At 40.2% G+C, this 22,721-nt stretch overlaps 1 protein-coding gene across 1 annotated transcript in view; it reads right to left on the bottom strand.

Annotated features, from left to right (window-relative positions):
* Positions 1-1,275: 1,275 nt before the first annotated feature.
* trappc11 (trafficking protein particle complex subunit 11) overlaps positions 1,276-22,721 on the bottom strand; it is a 43,932-nt gene continuing 22,486 nt past the window's right edge. The window contains exons 14-30 of the mRNA XM_085788608.1: positions 22,479-22,533; positions 21,970-22,115; positions 19,323-19,384; positions 18,503-18,635; positions 17,523-17,653; positions 16,513-16,638; positions 15,060-15,253; positions 13,615-13,763; positions 11,449-11,570; positions 9,233-9,352; positions 8,933-8,998; positions 7,864-8,023; positions 7,076-7,187; positions 6,321-6,412; positions 5,355-5,488; positions 1,414-1,581; positions 1,276-1,334 (exon numbers count right to left, since the gene is read on the bottom strand). Coding sequence (XP_085644734.1) covers positions 1,290-1,334; positions 1,414-1,581; positions 5,355-5,488; positions 6,321-6,412; positions 7,076-7,187; positions 7,864-8,023; positions 8,933-8,998; positions 9,233-9,352; positions 11,449-11,570; positions 13,615-13,763; positions 15,060-15,253; positions 16,513-16,638; positions 17,523-17,653; positions 18,503-18,635; positions 19,323-19,384; positions 21,970-22,115; positions 22,479-22,533 — 2,015 coding nt within the window. The 3' untranslated portion in view covers positions 1,276-1,289. The remainder of the gene's footprint in view (positions 1,335-1,413; positions 1,582-5,354; positions 5,489-6,320; positions 6,413-7,075; positions 7,188-7,863; positions 8,024-8,932; positions 8,999-9,232; positions 9,353-11,448; positions 11,571-13,614; positions 13,764-15,059; positions 15,254-16,512; positions 16,639-17,522; positions 17,654-18,502; positions 18,636-19,322; positions 19,385-21,969; positions 22,116-22,478; positions 22,534-22,721) is intronic.

Here is a 22,721-nt window from a genome sequence, read left to right as displayed (position 1 = left end):
GCATTATAAGTCATCAAATATATTTTGCTGAAATTAAGGCCTTAAATGGCATTAAAAGGAATTAAATTCGATTCTCAAAGGCATTAAAAAATAGATAAAAAATAGATTGATTCATACAGTGAGATCTTGATATCATTACATCCCTATAGAGGACAAAGAGCAGAAAAATAGGGGGATTACAGTTAATCTACAGTAAAATTAAACGTGGGTGAAGAAATGGAGAATTTCCTAAATTAATATTTTTAGGTGCTGGCAGGCTACTGTTGACTCTTTCTTTTTCTTTTTTTTTATCTATCGCTATCGGCAAAAATCGGAATCGGCAGGTCAGGCTTTTTAAAAATCTGTGATAGGCCAGAAAATTGCAGTCGGGGCACGATAAACATGCAGAACCAAGTAATTGGGTGTGTGTATGTGTATATAGGTAAGTGTATGTACGCACACACGTATAGTATTTGCAGTCACAGGCATTAAAAATGTTTGAAATGGCATTAAAAAGCATTAAATTAGATTTGCTGGTACCTGCAGAAACCCTTATACTATACTTAAGTATCCAAAAGTACATGCTTTTAGATTTACTTTAAGTAAGAGTAAATTTCTTATTTTTCACATCAATGAATTACTATAATTGTTTCTAAATGAATTTAAGGAGCTTTTAACTCTTGTTTCTGAAAATTAACTCTTTGAAACCACCTGATGTGCTGCTTTTAGGGGTTAGGGTTTCCTTCTTTGACAAACACAGCTTGTGTCCAATAGGATTTTAGGAAAAAGAGAGAAAAAAAAGAGCAGACCTGAAAGTAACGAGTACTTTTCAGCCTTCCTAGAAATTAACTCGAGTAAAAGTAAAAAATATTTGTCCTGGAAATGTATTCAAGTAAGAGTAATAAGTACCAAAGAAATGTTGTGATTGCTAACCTCCATTGTTTGGATTTGTGTGACGCCATCTTTCCACTGAAACATCTGTGTATAATGTCAATAAATCACAGACAATCTGTCACTTCACTTTAATTCAGCCTTCATCACATCCGTTTTTAATGTATTACACTCTACCCACATGTCCATTCAGTTCACACAAGATTTGTGTTGTTACATGAACCTCATAGTGCCTCCTGCTCACATCATTCACTCTGAACAGAAACACTACAAACAAACAGACGATGGTCCACAAATGGTTTCCAGAACAATGTAAAACAAATAATGTTAATTAATGTTGTCATCTGTAAGGAATCGTACAACTAGAACGAGTTACACAACGCTGCTTTCTTTTCTCATATCCACAGTCTGTGTTCTCGTCAAGCTGCAGCGATCGACTCGTCGTCCGGCTGTCGACCCTGAGGCTGAAGAGAAACAAAACACAAACTTCAGTCTGACCCTTTCTGATGCCTTTCTGTGTGTGTGTGTGTGTGTGTGTGTTACCTTGACAAAGATGCGTTGTGGCAGGAAGCGTCGTAGTGTGTGTGTGTTAGAGGCCGGGCAGCGGGGCAGGCTGATGTTGAGCTGGGGCAGTGTTTGGTAGCCGGCCATCAGAGGGTAGTAGTTATACAGCATCTGCTGCTCCGAGCCGGGGAGGATACGCAGACGCACCTGTGCAGCCATGGACCAATCAGAGAGCAGCGTTCAATACTAGAGCCACGTCACAAAACAGCAGCAGCAGTCGCAATATTCACTTTGTTTTTTGTTGTTCGCCGTAAAATCTATAAAGGGAAGTGAGCGTGGATATACCTAAAAGTGGGCCGGTCATAACGGGAAAGTGGGAGGAGTTGTAACAGAAAGTGGGCTATACCCGGAACTGGGCGGGGTTATAACGGAAAGTGGGCGGGGCTACTGCTAAAAGGCCTGAAGCCATAAATCTCTTCCTGTCCCACTCTCTTAACTCATTGAGTGCCAACCACGTAATTTCTCGTTTTTCGTTCCCATGCGTTGAGTGCCAAAAACGAAATTTTTCTTTTTTTGCTTTTTTTTTAAATTATGAAAATAGACACTTTAATACACATTATATGTAAATTTGGGGACTCTACGACGAGGAGAACTGAAATAGATGACGATCAAAGTCACATGACAGCTCATGATCTGGAAGTTTTTATCATAACTCAGCTTCTGCAAACGGAGTTCTGCATGCAGATGCAGCAGCTGCTCCGCTGCTGCTCCGCTCTCACCCGCGAGGCTGCAGCAGCTGGGAGCTGAACCAGGAAGCTCTCAGCCCACTGTCTCGCCCGGTCTTCATCTGGAGCAACACCGTGTCCTCCCCAAAGTCCTCCCGCGGTAAAAATCTGATGGTCTCTGGACCAAAGCAGACCGGCACCACCGACCCGTACCACAGAAGGACCGTGACCACCGGCGGGACCGGTGTTCCCGAGCCGCTGTGGCCGGCAGAGCCTCACGTTCCGCGGCGAGAGGCTGTGACACGGCACGGTGCGTCTGTGTTATTGCTGTTTAGTGGCGCCCCCCCCGCCCCCGATGGTGGTTTTGTGAATAGAACAACAATTGTTGTGTATATTTATCTTATACGAGCCCTTTGATCCAGAAATGCGAGTGTGAGAAGAGCGACAGACACAAACAGCGCACCTTTCAGAAAAGACGCTCTATCTCCTTTTCTAGAAAAAAAGGAGGGATTTTGGTGAAACCCAGCCATGTTTAGCTTGACTTTTCTCAGGAACGGAGGCACGTAGAAACAAACGGTTTGTGGCCATTTGAAGGATAAAGTTAAACCTTTCAAATGAGCTACAGTATGTGTTGGTGGCAATAATATAGAATACACTATGGCTCTAAAATAAAAAGTCAAATATGGTCTAATTTGCCGGTACACTTGACTAAAACTTTGGAAAGGAGCGCGGCACTCAATGAGTTAAGGGGAGTAGGGAAAATCTTAACTCATTGAGTGCCGCGCTCCTTTCCAAAGTTTTAGTCAAGTGTACCGGCAAATTAGACCATATTTGACTTTTTATTTTAGAGCCATAGTGTATTCTATATTATTGCCACCAACACATACTGTAGCTCATTTGAAAGGTTTAACTTTATCCTTCAAATGGCCACAAACCGTTTGTTTCTACGTGCCTCCGTTCCTGAGAAAAGTCAAGCTAAACATGGCTGGGTTTCACCAAAATCCCTCCTTTTTTTCTAGAAAAGGAGATAGAGCGTCTTTTATGAAAGGTGCGCTGTTTGTGTCTGTCGCTCTTCTGACACTCGCATTTCTGGATCAAAGGGCTCGTATAAGATAAATATATACAACAATTGTTGTTCTATTCACAAAACCACCATCGGGGGCGGGGGGGGCGCCACTAAACAGCAATAACACAGACGCACCGTGCCGTGTCACAGCCTCTCGCCGCGGAACGTGAGGCTCTGCCGGCCACAGCGGCTCGCGAACACCGGTCCCGCCGGTGGTCGCGGTCCGTCTGTGGTACGGGTCGGTGGTGCCGGTCTGCTTTGGTCCAGAGACCATCAGATTTTACCGCGGGAGGACTTTGGGGAGGACACGGTGTTGCTCCAGATGAAGACCGGGCGGGACAGTGGGCTGAGAGCTTCCTGGTTCAGCTCCCAGCTGCTGCAGCCTCGCGGGTGAGAGCGGAGCAGCAGCGGCGCAGCTGCGCTGCATCTGCATGCAGAACTCCGTTTGCAGAAGCTGAGTTATGATAAAAACTTCCAGATCATGAGCTGTCATGTGACTTTGATCGTCATCTATTTCAGTTCTCCTCGTCGTAGAGTCCCCAAATTTACATATAATGTGTATTAAAGTGTCTATTTTCATAATTTTAAAAAAAAGCAAAAAACGAAAAATTTCGTTTTTGGCACTCAACGCATGGGAACGAAAAACGAGAAATTACGTGGTTGGCACTCAATGAGTTAAGTTAGGTTTTTTTTAAGTTGTTAAACGAACAATATACCACACAACAACTCTTTGGCATTGTGGTTTTTTTGTATTAGCGCCTATGGAACACACTGAGGACTTCTTGTCTTTGTTTTCACCGGCGAGGGGGCGTGGCCTTTTACGTGACGTAGGATTACTGTCTTCTATAATGGGGGGAAGTGGGTGGGACTTAACGGAAAGTTGGCAGGGCTATTGCTGCAAATCAGGGGCCGTATTCACAAAGCCTTTTATCTTACCGCTAGGAGTGCTCCTAACTCGCACTAAAAGTTTTTACGTAGGAGTTTTTTCTTAAAAGCTATTCACAAAGCCGCTGAGACCTACTCTTACTAAGGATAAATCACTAAGAGCAAACTAAGAGTCACGCCCCTGGTGACGCCCCGTTGCTATGGATTACGTCAATTCTCGTGCACGAATTCGAGGCGCTCAACACGGTGATTGGTTGTTGAGTGCCGGCGGCGCCCCCCCTCCCCTCCCCTCCCCTCCCTCCCTCCTCCTTCTCCTCCTCCTCGCCGCCGGCCGCTCCGCTCCACTTTTTTTTTTTTTTCTTGCCGTCAGGTGCGACGGGGCTTTTCAGATTGCTTCGAGTCCACACCACTCTCTCTGCTGCCGAGTTGGGCTCTGAACTTTCTGTCTTTCTCTCTGCCATCTGCATCTTTCTGCTACAGTTTTTGTCGCGTCTCACTTTCTGCAGTGTGACGCTGTGCAAATGCAATGAGGGTCAGTGCGTCCACTCGCAAAGCAGCCGCTGGTTTTTTTTTCTTCCCACATTTTAATATTAATTTTCACATTCGTTGACAGCCCTAATATTATATGGTGATCATAATAATGATGAGAAAAGAAAATGCATTACCCACATTTGTGGCCTATAGCAGGATTTGAACCCAGACTAACAATAAGTTTGGTTTACTGGGGGAGCAGCCTTATCACATGAGCTATTACTACTAACTGATGTGTGTGTCTAGCGTACCCACCAACCTTTTAAAAATATTTTTGGCTCACATCAGCACGACTGCATCGTAGCAGTCGCAGTTACCTCGGTCCGACCGTTGTGACGCCTATATTAGACAGTCCGTCACCGTCACTACTCCCGTTTTATAGCGAAAATGTTGGTGATGACCCAAAAAAAAAAAAAAACACCGACAAAAAGGAGTCCTAAATTTAAGACTGACACGCCCACTTTTTTTAGGAGTTGCTCCTAAATTCGGCCCTTAGGAGCTACTTTTAACCTTAAGATTCTTTGTGAATACGGCCCCAGGTGTGCTATAATGGGAAGTAGGCGGGGCTGTGGCCATCTGTCTGATTCCATGTGAGTGCAGCATAAGGCTTGCGTGATGTCCAAAATGGAATATTGTAATTATTGTATTCATGATGAATTTCTAATCTCCCTGATGATGTTCTCATTTCCAAAAGGATCGGGCCTAAATTGTGTAAAATGAAAGTCTTTGCTCTTCTATCGTCTACTGCCACTTTACAGAAAGCACAGCTGTACCTGTTTGAGTCCAGAGAACATGAAGGCATCAGAAGGTTCGACGGCCATCTCCACCTCCTGCACCAGAGCGGTCCTGTTCTCTATGTGGTAACGGACTGGAAGAGACTCTCTGACCCGACCAAACGATGGCAAATCTACAGCAGACATAGATCATCACACATAAAACAACTGACTGGTAAAGGTGAAATGTATAGAAACACTGAATATCCCTAATAGATCACCATTATGCCTTAAATGTAAGTTAACAAGTGGGACATATATACACTGCTTCTGGAGCTGTCCAAAAATATCAAAGTTCGGGTTACGTATGTGTATCTAAGGAAGTGACTGCAATATTTAAACACAGCATATGTAAAGATCCGGGCCAATTTCTATTGGGGCTGCCACCTTTGAATAGAGTTATGGATGTGAAAAGATCAATATTACTCAATATACTTTTATTTTTGGCCAGGAAATGTATATTATTTAATTGCATTAGTGAAAAACCGCCCACTGTAACTCAGTGGTACAAAGAAATTTTTAGAGTTTTTCCTATGGAAAGACTAAGTGCCAAATTAAAAGGAAATAATGACACTTTTAAGGATATATGGCGGCCTCTAATGGATTACTTGCCTAAGGATCTAAGTGAAATCCATATCCAGAGGGGAAACATTGGCTTAGAAAGACGCGACTGAGCAGACCGATGAGGAAGAAATATTTCCTAAAAGGGTACAAGTGCTGTTGCTTTTTGCACCCCCCCCCCCCCCTTTTTTTTCCCTTTAAACTTGTTTTAATCTTTTCTTTTCATATTCTACTTTATTTGAATTGTGATTATTCACTTTCTCCCCTAGCTCAGACCAATACTTGATGATGTATGCTTAGTTGAGCATTGTTGTAAATTCAGAAAATAAAATGAAATCTGATTATTAAAAAAAGAAACACTGACTATTCTATTCTCCTTTAGATGTGTGATGTGAAGATACTGACCAGCGTGGATGTAGAGGGGAACAGGCTCCAGGATGACATGAGGTAGAGTGACTATGGTCTGGATGAGAGGACTGTCGGCACTGGACGGCTTCCTGGCAACACCAATCCAAGGAGAAAACAAGACTTTGGTTTAATCAACTAGTGAACACAAGATGCAGGTCAATCTGGTGACCTCTACTGGATTCAAATGACTAATTCTACTGTGTGACTTTTGGAGTACGATCAATTTGCTTTAGTAAAATACAGAACAAATAGAGATGTGGCTGTCACCCCAACAATAAAATATAACGACTAGTTTGTAGGGGTGTTACCGTAAAACTAAAAACCATCTTGTGTTATAAAAGTAAAAAAAGAAATACTAAATTCATTAATTCTAGAGGAAAAAAACTTGCACTTGACAACTGACAACTATCATAAAAACAAAACAAGAAACGTTGGTTTATACAGTTCATTTAGGTTAGATGCCAGGTGCTTTGGTGATGTTTCTGGTGTCTGTGTTCATGTCAGGAGGCTTAAAAGCAGCAATGGGACAAGTTGTTGCACACAACTTGTCTTTGTCTTTAACATATCAGGGTGATGCTGTCTTATATGCGTTAACGTGTTTGATGCGTTTCTAGCGATGCGCATCCATGAAATATATTCAGATTGATTTTTATGTATTTTTGATTTTGATTTTTTATACCTACTTTTCTGTCTTTTCTTTTTTTTGATTGAATTGAAACAAAACATTCAACAGCACTGTACAGTTTGCATACCTCCTCCATGATATCAAGTACTGTCCTGTAGCCACTGTGGTGTTGCTGTTGGTCAGTGGTGGACATCGCAGACAGAAACACTCACTGGCACATTCCCCCGTCTGCAAAACCACTGAACACACACACACACACACACACACACACACACACACACACACACACACACACACACACACACACACACACACACACACACACACACACACACACACACACACACACACACACACACACACACACACACACACACACACACACACACACACACACACACACACACACACACACACACACACACACAGCTGTTGTAGTCATGGTACCAGTATGACAGTAAAAGGTTTTGTAGTATTTTTTTTGTATTTCTCAATGCACCCAATCCATGAAATTATCTTAAAACCTTATGGAATATGAACTATGGAACTCTAAAATGTTTTATATATATTCTGTATCTTGTAAGACTTAGCTTTTCTCTCCATTGATCATATAGGATAGGGTACACCTCTCTCAGGTGTGTTGCATTTGATCTGGTCTTTTTAGATGTGGAAACGGTTGTTTTTGTATTGTCTATGTGCTGTCTACTGTCTATTTGTGTATCAGTCTTGTATAGTAGTTTGTGGTCTGTGTTTCTTGTCTGTTTGTTATATGTTACATGTTGGGACTGCAGATGGAAATTAGCTGTGAGCTAAATCTGGTGCAACCATCTTCTCATTTTCTGTAAATGATTAATGTCATTGCACAATGTCCCCTAAATAAACTAATAATAATAATGAAGTCAAAGTGCTGTGTACCTTCCTGCAGCTGGGACTGCAGCGGTGCGGTGTTGTTGCTGGTCATGGTGAGGAGCTGCAGAGAGGACGAGGCCAACACCAGAGGCCAGGGAGACGAGGAGAAGACGTCCGTCATCAACAGGAAGGGAATGTCCACTGCTACTCGGTCCAGAGGCTCAAACTGGAATCACACACATACCCAGAAACGTATGTATGTTAAACTCACTGTGTTCCACTGGCACACACCAACACCAGCAATCTGAACATTTTCCACATTCCCCTGCTTTGTCCCGTCCATTCCTTCTGAGGGACAAAGCTGAAGAAATGCTGACAACAACCAGAGGTGGGTAGTAACGCGCTACATTTACTCCATTACATTTACTTGAGTAACTTTTTGGATAAATTGTACTTCTAAGAGTAGTTTCAATGCAGCATACTTGTTACTTTTACTTGAGTATATTTCTTCACAAGAAGCGGTACTTTTACTCCGTTACATTGAGCTACATTCCGGTCGCTACTCGCTACTTTTTCTTATCGATCCAGTGTGCAAATTGTTTGTTTATGTTTTAATGGAGATACGTCCGAGCCTCTGTCACATGACTGCGTTTCACCAATTAGATGTAGCCACTCGCGACGTTTGCCAAATTTGAGAAACGCCCACACACACACACACACACACACACACACGGGGTCACACAGACAAACACCCACACAAAGAGCTTATGGACAGTTCATAGATCTTTCATAGATAGGCCTATGTAAGTTATTGTGGCTGAATTTGTCTTAATTTATGTTACTTTGTAAAAAAAAATGTCATTTAGGCTATTGACTTAGTTGTTAAATGTTTTTATTTAGCAATAAGCTATCTGAATTTTGTCATTGCTATTATATTTTTGTGTATTTGATTAGGCCTACATTTACGCGCTGATCATTAAACGAACAAATCAGAGGTTACTCAGCAGTTACTCAGTACTTGAGTAGCTTTTTCACCAAGTACTTTCTACTCTTACTCAAGTAAATGTTTAAAGTAACTATACTCTTACTTGAGTACAGTTTTTGGCTACTCTACCCACCTCTGACAACAACTCACCTTGGTGGACACAAACTTGACAGACACCTCAAACGGGACGACTGTCTCTATTGCAGCAGTCTCATCCTGGAAGAGAACAGAGCAAGAAGAGAGGAGCGGGTGAGAGAAGTGCTGCCAAACAAACAAACGAGCTGCAGGAGTCACAACAGTCTCACTGAATTACCACTAGAGTGTTTATGGAGCATGATGTCACACAGAGGTCAACTATCGGCCTTTTGGATTCAATAAATCTCTGTTGTTCTATGTTACCATGGGTATGACTTTGTGAGTTATGACAAACACAAACAAAACTTCTACTACCTTGTGACATTTGCAGACAATCTGTCGTCCTTCCACGGTGGTGTCGATGCTGTAGGCCACGTGGAACAGGAACACCCTCGGCCCGGTCGACACACACTTCACATACACACTTTTCTCCAGCTAGACACAAGCACACACACACACACACACACACACACACACACACAAAATGAGTTGCAACTTTGTACTGTGGGCAGGGCCGTATAGGGGAGAAAGGTGATGATAACTCTAGGGGCCCAGCGCCCAGTGGGGCCCATAAAAAACCCCAGTAGTCTAATCTTTGTATGACTGATTTATTCTGCGTAAGACCCTGACTAATACTCATAGTACACTGTAAAAACTCAACATCTTTCCAAGAATATTTGTCTTATTTCTTGTCCAAATGTCTCATTTCTAGTCAAAACTAATCTCTTTCCACTTAAAATAAGACTCATTACCTAAAAATTAACTTGTTTTTAGATCATTTTCACTTAAATTCACAATAAGTAGAAAAATCTGCCAGTGAAAGTAAGTTTTTTGTGCTTGTAATAAGGAAGAAAAACTTGTTCCACTATCAGATTTATTCTACTTATTCCAAGTGAAAATCAGCTTGAAAGAAGTAAAAAGTGTCTAAAAACAAGCTACTTTTAATATGATGTGTCTTATTTTAAGTATAATGAGATTTGTTTTGACTAGAAATGACATTTTGACTAGAAATAAGACAAATATTCTTGCTAAGATACTTGAGTTTTTGCAGTGTAATGCTGCATTAGCATCAAAACAAAGTAGGCTAAATAAAAAACGATAATACATACGTAGTCTAAGAAAAAAAAAAGGAAAAGTTAGGGGGGAGGGGCCCACTTTAGTATTCTTTAAGGGGGCCCAGAATTCCTAGCAACGGCCCTGACTGTGGGCACATTAATACAGGTAGAGTACATGAAATGCTGCGTTGTACACAGGGGCAGACTGTTAATGTTGGTTAATGCTACTGAGCGCTGTCTGGCCCTATCCATTCACAATAATGACATTTTTACAGCAGTGTTTCTCTCTCTCTCTGAGACTATTGACCCTTTGCACGTGACGTCGTGTTCCACTCGCGCAAAATATGACGGCCATGACGGACGGCAGAAGAACAGTGGATATCAATTTAAGTAAGGCATAATGTTTAATTGTTATGGAGCAATAAACCCCGACAGGAGGGGTTCCATACATCCTGTTGGGGTTTACGAGTAAAATAATTAATTTGAAACATAATGTTGATCAAAATAGGACTTTTATCGATTTATAAATTGCATCATTTAGCGAATCTGCAAGTCCGGAGAATTTGTTTTCAGCAAAGCCTTTCATAATCAATCAATCAGTGGATTGATGGATTATTACATACATGTTACAATGTCTAGTCGTTATCTGTCATAAACAAGAGATTACAGGTTTACAGGGGGACGCGTTTTTCACTGAGACGAGATGTAGAAAGAGCCTCCACTCTCTCTGTAACAAGTTACAAGTGGTTTATCTAACATCACAATTAGTCCAAAGCTGTTTAATGATGGTAAAAATGAAATAAAAGGTAAATATTAGGGCTGAAACGATTCATCGAGTTACTCGATTAACTTGATTACAAAAATAGCTTGAGGCAAAAACTCTGCCTAAATAAAGACCTCACCCAATTTTTAATCAGAATTTTAATAATAGAAAACATCATTTGTTTTTCATGCCAAGTCTTGTGTGTATAATTGTATTATTTACATTTATTTTTTTAGAAATGTTATATTGTTAACCTGTTTGGCTTGATATTTTATATTCTTTGGTCTCAGGTAATTTTCAGAAGGAGCAAATGTGCAATCCTTATTTGTAATGTTGTATGTTTAAATTTACAGTAAGTTAACTGTGTTGTTACCTAGGCTACTTGTTGGCACTTGCAATAAATGGGCTTTGTCTGGGGGCCATGTCTGAAAGTGGGCGGCGCTTTAATGAAAAGTGGACTATAACGTAAAGTAAAGTGGCCATCAGTAAAGTAACTTGCCCTTTGGGGGCCCCCCAATGGCACGGGGCCCCAAGCAGGGGCTTAGTTCGCTTATGCCTTCGGCCGGCTCTGCTAATAAGTGAGCATGCGCTGGTTCGAGCCGGGTTCGTGGCGAGAATATGATTCGGGCTTCTTTTTTTTGGGGCCAGTCCGCCCCTGGTTGTATACAAGTGTCAGAAGAACAATGATTGTGTGTGTGTGTGTGTGTGTGTACCTTCTGGCCTGGTTTCAGGTCTCCCAGCAGGACGTCGGGCAGCAGAGCAGGTGCACTGTCATCACACACCGTTGAGCCGTCCAGGGTCACGTGTGTGGTCTGGCTGAGATTAGCATCCTGGCCTGAACACAAGACAAGACCAACATGAAATCACATCCTGTCACTGATGTCATGCCCTACATCTGGAACCACCACACTAACAGCCTATATTATATACAGTAGTTATGTTAAACACTGTTAATACTGCTAATAGGGATGTCACGATTATAGATTTTCTTGGTACGATTATTGTCAGAGAAATAATCACGGTGTTACGATTATCACGATTATTATTTAAGCAATATATCACTCCAGTCCGTGGTATATGCTCATTATACCACGGCTAAGGGGCGTTGTTCGGCCCGACGGAAGCGGAGGGACGACAACCCCCTTAGAGTGGTATAATGAGCATATACCACGGACTGGAGTGATATATTGCTTTTATAAAACGGTTACCAATAAAGGCAAAATGAAAGAGGGATACGCAATCAATTTCATGTAGTTTTATTCAACCAGAAATACATATTATCCAATAAAATAGCCTCACTGTGAAAAAAATAGTCCCACCTCTCCAGACGTTAGCTCCTAGTTAGCTCTGCATCTCGTCTTTTCCTCCGCTTTTTTTCAGATGAAAGTCACTGCTCAGTCCCCTCTACCATTGTTAACCCTCCCCAGAGGTTAAAGTTCACCTTAAACATGTGGATTCAACTACTTTAGTCCGTTTTTTAACATCGTAAAAACATCAACTGTCTTTTGCTACGGACTGCAACAGTCCGTTGTCATGGATACATGACAACAACTTCCATTCATACCAGTCATACGTGCCTGACGCGGAGTGATAGCCTACGCTGTGATAAGGCTTTAGAATAGTAGCCGTGGTATATGCTCATTATACCACGGTTAACAACCAATCAGATCGCCGGATTTCACCTTTACGTTTTATAAGCATCAATAAATTTCACAACACTATGAATGTGTAAAATCAAATATAGTCAAAATATAATTACATGACTAATCTCTTAATATAGGACCAGTTATTAATCCACTGGGGGAAGTGTCATTAATTGTCACCTATATTAAATGATTTTTTCACAATACAAATGACACACTATCATTTAAATTCCTACTAATTCAGTGTTACTTTAGATAAATGGACCAGTATCTGTGCATTTACCTTTACTTTGGCGCCACATCTGCTGATATGGTTCCAACATAATCTTTTTCAGAAAGTAACGGTATTTAGGAATCTTTACGATCAATTAATTGTGGCGTTTAATACCACGATTAATTGTGAAAACAAGTAATCGTGACATCCCTAACTGCTAATGCCCTGAAAGTATTAGTTCAATCTGATAAACCTCATTATTTTGGTAAGTATGAAGTGAGATATGAAGACTTGTACAGGTTATAATCAACTCAGTAATTTTCATGGAGATATCTAAAGGTTAAAAATGTACCCTATTCACGTGAGAAAAATAATTAATAGGAGTATAAATGGGATATATTTGGGTCTTTTTCTAAACTTTCCCCTAATGGGATTCTTCTGGGCTTTTTTTCCCTCACTCAGGACATGTTGAGGATACAAAATCAGATGAGTTTGCTTCTGTTGCAATTTGTTCAACCTTTTTTCATAAAATGACTGGACTACAAACTAATACAAGACATACGTAACTAGTAGGCTATAGGTTTTTTTACTCCGGGGCGGATGTAAACTGCTATACTTTGTATCAACTTCGGCCAGGACTCCCCCGCCCCTCCGCCCCCCACTTTTGTTATTCTGACATATGAGTTAAATGACAGCTGTGTTGAAAACCACGTCGTGGTTCGTAGCTAATCGCAGTGCAGAAGAGTGAGTTTGGAGCTGATGAAAGGAGAGAAAAAAGAGAGTTCCCCCCCTCATTTTTTTCCTATGGTTTATTTAATATTCGAATATCAATTTTCACATTCGAATCTCTGGGTTTTTTTTATATTCAAATATATATTTGAATTTAGAATATTCATTGACAGCCCTACTTTGAGTGGACGTCCACTTCGAGTCCACGTGGACGTCTGTGGAGGCTCCGCCAAACTATGTGGGGGCCTTAAAGATCTGACATTGTTTGGGTAGCTGTGCTTCTATCAGTGTACCTGGTTTGAGGCCAGCTGTCAGTTTGACGTCTTTGGCCACACTCTCCTCGTGTGATTGGACAGTGAGGTTGATCCAGTACATCTCATTGTTGAGGGCAGGAGGCTGGTGACTCAGCTGAACGGAGATCTTTGGGACTCTGGAGATGATCCTGAACACACAAAGACACAAAAACACATCAACATCTCACACCGGTGACAGCAGGGCAGCGATGATGTAAGCGGAACAGGCATTTTAGATTTAGTCTTAGTCTTTTTGACGAAAATACTTATTAGTTTGGTCAATTTTAGTCATTTCTATATGTGATAGTTTTAGTCTAGTTTTAGTCGACGAAAACTCAAAAAGGTTTTAGTCAGTTTTAGTAAAAAAAAGAAAAAAAAGAAAGTCTTTTAACAAATTAATTCAATAAAGGAATAGTTTTACTCATAATGTTTCCACCCAATGGCAAATACTTTCTGGTCTATGGATTATGCATTAGCCTACACACAGATAAAGTGGTAACAGTAGTGCATTTCTGCTGGATTATATTTAAAATACGTCCATGTATCTTCTCATCGAGTGACGTTAGAGTGACGTTAGCTAAATCGTGTGAAGCTTAGAGTAATGACGACAATCCACAATATGAAATTTAGAGGCGATCACAGCCCTGCTGCCACTAACATTTACGTCCGTTCTCGTCTCGTCAACGAAAACTCACACACGTCTCGTCATGTTTTCGTCATCAGAGAGCCATGATGTTTATCTCGTCACCGTCTCGTTATCGGCATGAAAAAAAAGGGGTGTCAACGAAATATTTTGTCATTGTTAGGGTTGCAAAATTCCAGGAATTTCCAAAGTTGGAAACTTTCCATGGGAATTAACGGGAATTTATGGGAATTAACGGGAATTTATGGGAATAAATGGGAATAAACGGAAAAAAAGACGAAATTTACTAAATTGAAGGTTGGGAACAGGGAACTTAAATATAGTTGGGGAAAATATATTGTAGCATAATCTTGGCTAAAACAAACAAGTAAGTAATATTTTACTCACTATTCATGTTTTTGTTGTTCAGTAAAAGAAGTGATTGTTCATACAAGAATTAAAACTTGATAAAAGTTCTACTCACAAATAAATCTGTTGAAATGTCATGTTTTTTAATCGTATTGCATGGCTGTCTGCTTATGACAAAACTATATATTTACATTTATGTTTGGATATGATAGTTTGTTTAAATTACCCCCAATTTCCAGTTAATCCCCATAAATTCCCAATTATTGCCATAAATTCCCAATAATTCCCATGGAACGTTTCCAATTTGGAATATTTCCAAAACTCCCCAGCTTAACTTCCCATGGAAAGTTTCTGGAAATTTACTGGAAATTTTCCGCCCCTTTGCAACCCTAGTCATCGTTAACGACAACAACACTGCCGGGAGGTGATGTGATGTGTCTGGACCAGGCCTCACATGGTGCTGTGCTGCATGATCAGGCCGTCCCAGTCCAGATCGGGCTGCGTGTCCACGCCTCGGCCCCAGCGGCGTGACGACCTGCTGGCCTGCAAGGCCTCATGGGTAGAGGCTGCATCTCCACCCGCCCCTCTCCAGCTCAGAAACACACAGCGGCCGTTGTCCCGGCCCAGCATCAACTCAATACCTGTCATCTGGACACACACACAACCACCATTTCAGACGTAAACTGGCATGCAGCAATTACATTGGTACACTCTTCCTCAATTTGTATCCGGCATGGGCTGCTGCAATTTAAGGTTCTGCACTATGGAGCTATTTCCCTGACATTAAAAGTTGGCATTGAAAACAGAATTTGGCATTGTAATAAAAATTTTTGGCATTGAAAATACAATTTGGCATTGTAATAAAAGTTATATTGACACTGAAACAAGTATCGACATTGAAAAATGTTGGAACACAGGCATAAAAAATACAATATTTTATTTAGATTTTTTAAAAATATATTATCATGTAATTTTCAGTGTCAGTCTTCAGATTTCTTCTCCATGCGTCCCTAGCCCCTCCCCTCAGACCCCCCCCCTCCACGCCAAAACCCTGACAGTAACTTGGCTTTGAAAAAAAGAACATTGAAACAGAAAAAAAATAAAAATTGAAACTGAAAACCAGTGAGACTGGGGGGAAAATGCAGTGTAAAAAAACACACTGAAAAAGATGGACATGAAGAAGAAATCTGAAGACTGACATTGAAAACTACATGATAATATATTTTTTTTTAAATCCAAATAAAATATTGTATTTTTTATGCCTGTGTTCCAACATTTTTCAATGCCAATACTTGTTTCAGTGTCAATACAACTTTTATTACAATGCCACATTCTGTTTTCAATGCAAACGTTTAATGTCAGGGAAATGGCTCCATACTGCACAGGCTACATTTATCTGCGAGTAAGCTAGCCAAACTCTACCCTGGCTTAGACCCAACTTGCATCAGATGCAGGCAAGACCCAGCTAGCCTCAGTCACATGTTTTGGTTTTGCCCGAAACTAGATCTATTTTGGACAAATATATTTGATACATTTTCATACATGTGTAATAAAGTTATCAGTCCCAACCCATTGACTGCATTATCTGGGGTCGTTATTTTTATGTTTCTGTGTCTATACATTACTCTGTAGTTATGTGTATGCATACATATATATATGCGTGTTTATATGACTACTTCAGAGTAACATCTGTTTTATTCTCCTGATTTTTCATTAATTTTCAATTATCAGCATTACTATTATTATCTATTGCATTATTGTTATTTGTATACTTCATTTATTTATTTTTTGCTTTCCCTCTATAATGTGAAAATCAATAAAAATATTTGAATAATCTGGACACACAAACACAGGGAGAAATTATCTCTCTCTCTCTCTCTCTGTCTCACACACACACACACACCTACCTCAATCTTCTTGCCAACGTCTTCAGTCTTTGCTACGAAGCTAAAGTTGTAGCATTTGGTTACCCCTGGCAACAAGGTCATGCTCTCCTGCGCCGACGACTCCACCACACACCACTGGTTGTACTCCTACACACACACACACACACATGATCATTTTGTTACCACTTCCAGTTCCAGTTCCAGGGCCTGGGTGTGTACTGACTCGTGTTTGTTAGGGGTTGCATGACTTCAGATTTTTTAAAGTCGACTCTAACGTTATGAAAGTCGAGTCGACGTCGACTAGTCGCTGATGAAGTCATTCATATTTTTCCCATCATAACTAAAATCACAGGAGGAGGGAAATGCTCTGCAACAATCTGTATTCACTGACTGACGCTCATGCACAGAAATGAGTCCACAGAACAGCAGCTTTATAAACAACAAACTGTAAATCAGTTTGTTTTTTTGTAACATACACTCCTATACAAGTGCAAAAGATAGTACTGTAGCTACTGTTCGTTAAACAGTTAGAGAGGAAAACGACACACAGGCCTCGTCACCATCACAGTCCTGCTCACTCACAGTTTCACTCACACTTTTTGTTTTTCCTGGTTGGTTGCTGCTGTTGTTGGTTGTTGTTGTGCTGTCGATATGAGCGGAGTTTTTTTTTTTCACACACACACACAGGTCTGTCTCTAGCGCTGTATGGATGGATGTGTGTCTTTGTGCAGACGCAACTGACAAATATTTATAGACGGACAAGCAAACTTAATCATCATTTTATTTTATTTTGAAAATTGACCGGATTCTCTCGCCTTTTCTGTGCCCGACTTCCTGTCTGGTACGATCTGGTTCTATCCAGCTTGACAACGGCACTTGTATTTTTTTCATTCAGCGCACTCAGCTGTTGTTTCAAGCCGCTACTCTCGTACTGTCACATGATCAGCGACTAGTCGACGTCAAGCTCAAAACGTCATTGTGGAGCAGTGAAGTCGACTAGTCTGTGCAACCCCTAGTGTGAGTGTGTGTACCTGGTTACTGAGGCTGATGGACAGCTTGTTCAGAGACACGGGGTGAGGACAGTCAGCTCGGAGGAAGACTTGGAGCTGGATGGGCTGGTCGACATGGAAACTGGGAGCGCAGAACTTGGCCTTACACTGGACTGGGGGCGGAGGTAAGACAGGAAAGAAGACACACACCCTAGTTATCTTTTCCAAACTTGATACATACACAACTGTGAAATTTACACAAGAATGTAGGGGTGGGCGATATGACGATATTAGATCGTGAAGGATTAGAGCGTGTAGATGATCTGCCAAAGTGAAGAGATCGTAGGGATCGTCATTCTATGAATTGCAGTTCTATGCTGATGCGCTACAGTAGTATATCGCGCTAATTGTACAGTGTTCCAATTACCCCCCACCCCCTGTCGGATAGTCCGACCCCCCGACCCCCACCTTAAAATCCTGTGGGAAACGCTGTAGCCTATATGGAATTGGTTCAGCTTTTTTACAGTCGCTTTTCCCCAAATGACAAAGTGCAAACAAAGGTCCTTTGCAAAGTTTGCTAAAAGAGATAACCACAGTTTTTACTTTAGCTTGCATTTTTATTTGACCCTTTTCAATCAGCTATTTAGTGTTTACAGCCGCCTACTTAAATCCTGTTAAAATGAATGTGTTGAATAAAGCAGTAATGTCTTCATTGATATTTTACTTTCATGTTTATTGAAAGCTACCTTTCATGTTGCAAGAGTGCACTTTACTTTAGTTGTTTATCTTTTAGTACTATGTTTACGAATGTTGGCAAAACTGCAACTATTTAGATTAAAATCTGCTTAGAAAGGTTCTTTGGCCTAAATTGTCTGTTTTTCTTTTTTTCGATTTAAGATGGTGATATAATCGAAATCGTGACTTTATTTTAAAAAAATCGTGATATGATATTTTTCCCATATCGCCCACCCCTACAAGAATGTGAACAGTTTGTTTCTTTGAGTGAGTGTGTGAATACTTACTAAAAGGGATGTAGTCCTGTACTTCTATGGTGAACTCGTTTGATCCGGCTAAAGACACGCGGTCGTTCCACAGAGACCGGGCTGCAGTGACTGAAGCCAGATCGCAGTCGGGCTCGGGGTCGGGAACCTCGTTCTGACAGAGGAGAGGAAACACATTTTAATTCACAATAGGAGACAACGAGCATATTATACAACATCTGCAGATTCAGCCTCATCTCGGCTGTGTTGTGTTGCCTAGATTGGTTTTAATTACAGGGTTTATACTGTACAGGAATCTTGAAGTTAATTTTAAAACCTTTTCAAGACTTTTTCCAAGACCTTCTCAATATTTTTCAATACCCCCCGCCACTTCAAGCTGTAACCATTTACATCAGTGGCACTTTTAACGTAACAGTTTTAGTTTGTGATAAAGACTATAGACCACTATGATACAACAGAATTCAAAATAGGCTAGGATAATAAATCAAAGGCAAAGTTTATCAAAAAACATTGCTCCACTCTCAAAAAACAAAAACAACAATCTTCTTTTCTTTTTTATGTACCGTTTTATGTTCATCTTTGGTTTTTAATAAAATGAATAAATTCACACACTTTTCACAGTGTTTTTTAAGACTCAAACTCTTGGACAGCTAATTCAGAAAAAATACCTTGAAAATTTAAGACTTTATAAAGTCATGAAAAGACTTTTTAATACTTTTTAAGGGTCTTACTTTTCCCAAAATTGATTTATCACCTTTTAATACTTTTCAAGACCCCGCGGATACCCTGAATTAACCTCATGTATTTTATGACCAACTGAACACATGTTTTATCTTCTCACCGTCAGGACTTTGATGAGGTTCTTCTCGATCCTCCCCTTCTGATCCTCCTTCAGCGTTGAAGCTACAAGACAACATAAAGATATCATTATTACATTGGGCTGTTTCCCAGTGATGGCTAATGGACAGGAAAGTTGCAATATAGTCAATTGTCAAATACTTGGAGGACACGTGATACATGCTAATTGTATTTAAAGGGATAGTTCACCCAAAATTAAAATGTCCCTCATTATCTCCTCCCCCTCATGTGGACTAAGGGCTGGGAGAAGTTTCAGAGTCCTCTGTGGCTTCTCTGAGTTACAGGGGGTCTCGGCGTAGCAGTGCATGTCCATTAGGGCTGGGACAATATGCTTTTCTCCCGATTTGATTCTTCTACGATTTTTTGGATGGCGATTCGATTTAAATTGCGATTCTACGATATTGCCGATTCTCTCTATTTTTAGTCTTTAGCATTTTTAACATTTATCTGCACACATATACTGTAGGAGCCTAGAAATTAACATACTCCATTATAAAGTGAACTTAAACCCTTTTCAAAACCTGGACTCTCTGTATGTAAAAAAGGCTAACAAATGCACATTGCACAATATTTTAAAATTTAAAAAAAAAAAATGTTTTTTCAAAAAAAAAAATCGATTTTTGAAAAAAAAATCGATTTAAAAATCGTCAAAAAAGATATTGCGATATTTATGTGAATCGATTTTTTCTCCCACCCCTAATGTCCATATGACGGTTGCAAACGGAGCTCACTTTTCTTCGTCCAAAAAGACACACCAAAAAACATCCAAATACCTCCATGCTGCTCGTATGTAATGTCCCTCTTGTATTGAAGCCCCGACATGAGAAATTGTTCCAAAAAAAATTTAATAAGTCTATATTTTAAGATTGTCAGTGTTGCTCTGCCGGAATCTCGCGCAATTTGCGGAACCGTGAACTGGGTGTCGATGCAAATCGTGCGAGATTTGGACGGACCAGGAAGAGCAGTGCTGGGAGCTTCCGCTACAAAACAAGCTTAAAATATAGACTTATTTAATTTTAATTTCTCATGTCGGGGCTTCAATACAAGACGGACATTACATACGAGCAGCATGGAGGTATTTGGATGTTTTTTGGTGTGTCTTTTTGTTACGAAGACAGTTGGTATCCATTTGCAACCGTTATATGGACATGCACTGCTACGCCGAGACCCCCTGTAACTCAGAGAAGCCACGGAGGACTCTGAAACTTCTCCCAGCCCTTAGTCCACATGAGGGGGGGGAGATAATGAGTGCAATTTTGGGGAATTTTGGGTGAATTATCCCTTTAACAGGGTTAGAACAGAACTTCATGTGATGAGTCATTGTCCAGCAGATCTACAGCAGCAGCAGACATGGTTCCTCCAGTTAACAATTTAAAGGTGTGTATCAGTGGCTCTCAACATTATCTCACTCGTGGTCCACATCCATTCCCATACAGAGGCCTAGACTCTTCCCGTTACTAATAAAAATAAATGTAATATGTTGTCCTATCTCTATGTAAAGCATTCTGAACTGCTTCTGCATGATATGGTGCTAAATAAATTTCAATTTGAGTTTACTAACCAGCTATCCATTCTGATTCTCCAGTTGTGTAATGGATACATACGATCTGTTAGTGGTCACACAGACTGAGATAGCAAATCATGTGATGATGTGTTCTAGCAGCACAGTCACTTCAAAGTCTGTGTAGGTCTTATAGGTCTGTGTAGCATACAGCACAACAGCCACAAAATCATACTATTATTCTGAAATTAGACAGATTAGATATGGCAAAAGATTTGTAGGTTAACCCTAACTAACTGCTGTTGTGCATGGGTTTTGACTTCTTAAATTTCATTTGTGGAGCTGTACAGTTTTGAAAATCGAAAAATTAAGACTATCAAAAAATGAATATTTTTCACAATAAACAAAACAATTATTTTCTGTTGTTGTTATCACACCTGGGACATAAGGTCACACTAGGTCAGTGGTTCTCAACGTGGGGTCCGGGGACCCCCAGGGGTCCTTGAGAGGGTTGAAGAGGGTCCCCAACTTTTTCTTGAAATTTTACCAATTTTTCTAGAATTGTTAAACTTTTTTTTCTTTGAGAATATATATATATTAGATTTCTTTAAACTTATTTTTTTGAGAATTTTACCACTTTTTCTAGATTTTTTTAAAACTTTTTTTTAAAACTTTTTTTTTTAGAAATGTTACCACTCTTTTCTAGAAAATTTTAAACTTTTTTTGTTAGTTTTTTTTTTTTTCCTTTTTTTTGGGGAGAATTTTACCACTTCTTCCTAGAAAATGTTTGAAGGTTTTTGGAGAAATTGTACCACTTTTTTCCAGAAATGTCTCCATAATATTTCCAAAAATCCACGCCATTGGCCCTAATTTGAATGTAGAAAACTTTATTCAGTCTCGGAACAAATGGTGTTTGCTCCGTGGTCTAATTCGTGTCAATTTAGGGTCCTTGATGTGAAAAAGTTTGAGAACCACTGCACCGGGTCGTATAAGGTCATGTAAGTCAATGAGCATTTCAATTTAAACGAACTGAGAATACTGCAGAGGTGGACCTAAAGCAGGTGGAGGACAGTTAGGGGGGTTCAGCGATGGCTCAAGTGTTTGAATGTAGCCTTGTATTGTTGCTTACCTCTGCCTAGGAGCTCCATGCAGTATATAATGTAGTCTTTAACACTGGCCATGAGATAAGCACAGCGCAGAGCTGTGGTCAGTATGGCTGTCAGGAGCCCCCACCAACGCTCTGTTCGATAGTCACACATCACATAGTCCAGCAGCCTAATGTCATACACAAAAAGAAAGTTTCACTACTTTGCACAACAAAGAAATATCTGGGATTTATACAGTAAGGATGTAATTTAGAAAGACGGTAATTTAATCAAACTCAAAAAAATATATTCACATATTCTTAGATAGTGGATCTTAGATTTTCAAAAGAGATATAAACATACACAAAAAAAGCTTGAAATATTCCACTGTAATGAATCTATGATTTTGTTAAAGTTTGAAATTTTGAATTAAACTACTACTAAACAGACTGGTTAATTAACTACACAGAGTTAGCAGTAACTGTAGTCAGAGATTATGACACTGGTGTTCCTCTAAACATGTCCACAAAGTTGAGAAGAGTGTTTTTCTTACTTCAGGGCTTTGGTGTAGTCTTTAGCGTGGTAGTACTCCTCTCCCATCTGCACCACTGAAACCAGAGATCCATCATATTATTTAACCATCTAGATGACCACAAAGTCTGTGCATAATGAACTGGCCACTACCACCTCTGTGGTCAATCCCATTTCTACTCATTTTTGTGAGTTTTTGCTCTTGTAGTTTTTGCTGCATAACAAGAAAGAATAGAACAACAGGGATCCCACAGCATTCACTGCT

The sequence above is a fragment of the Trachurus japonicus genome, chromosome 10 (assembly GCF_045865225.1).
Source record: "Trachurus japonicus isolate A0001 chromosome 10, Traja_1.0".
NCBI classification, from domain to species: Eukaryota; Metazoa; Chordata; class Actinopteri; order Carangiformes; family Carangidae; genus Trachurus; species Trachurus japonicus.
Note: the sequence above shows the minus strand (reverse complement) of the source record. Positions and strands in the feature narration are given on the sequence as shown.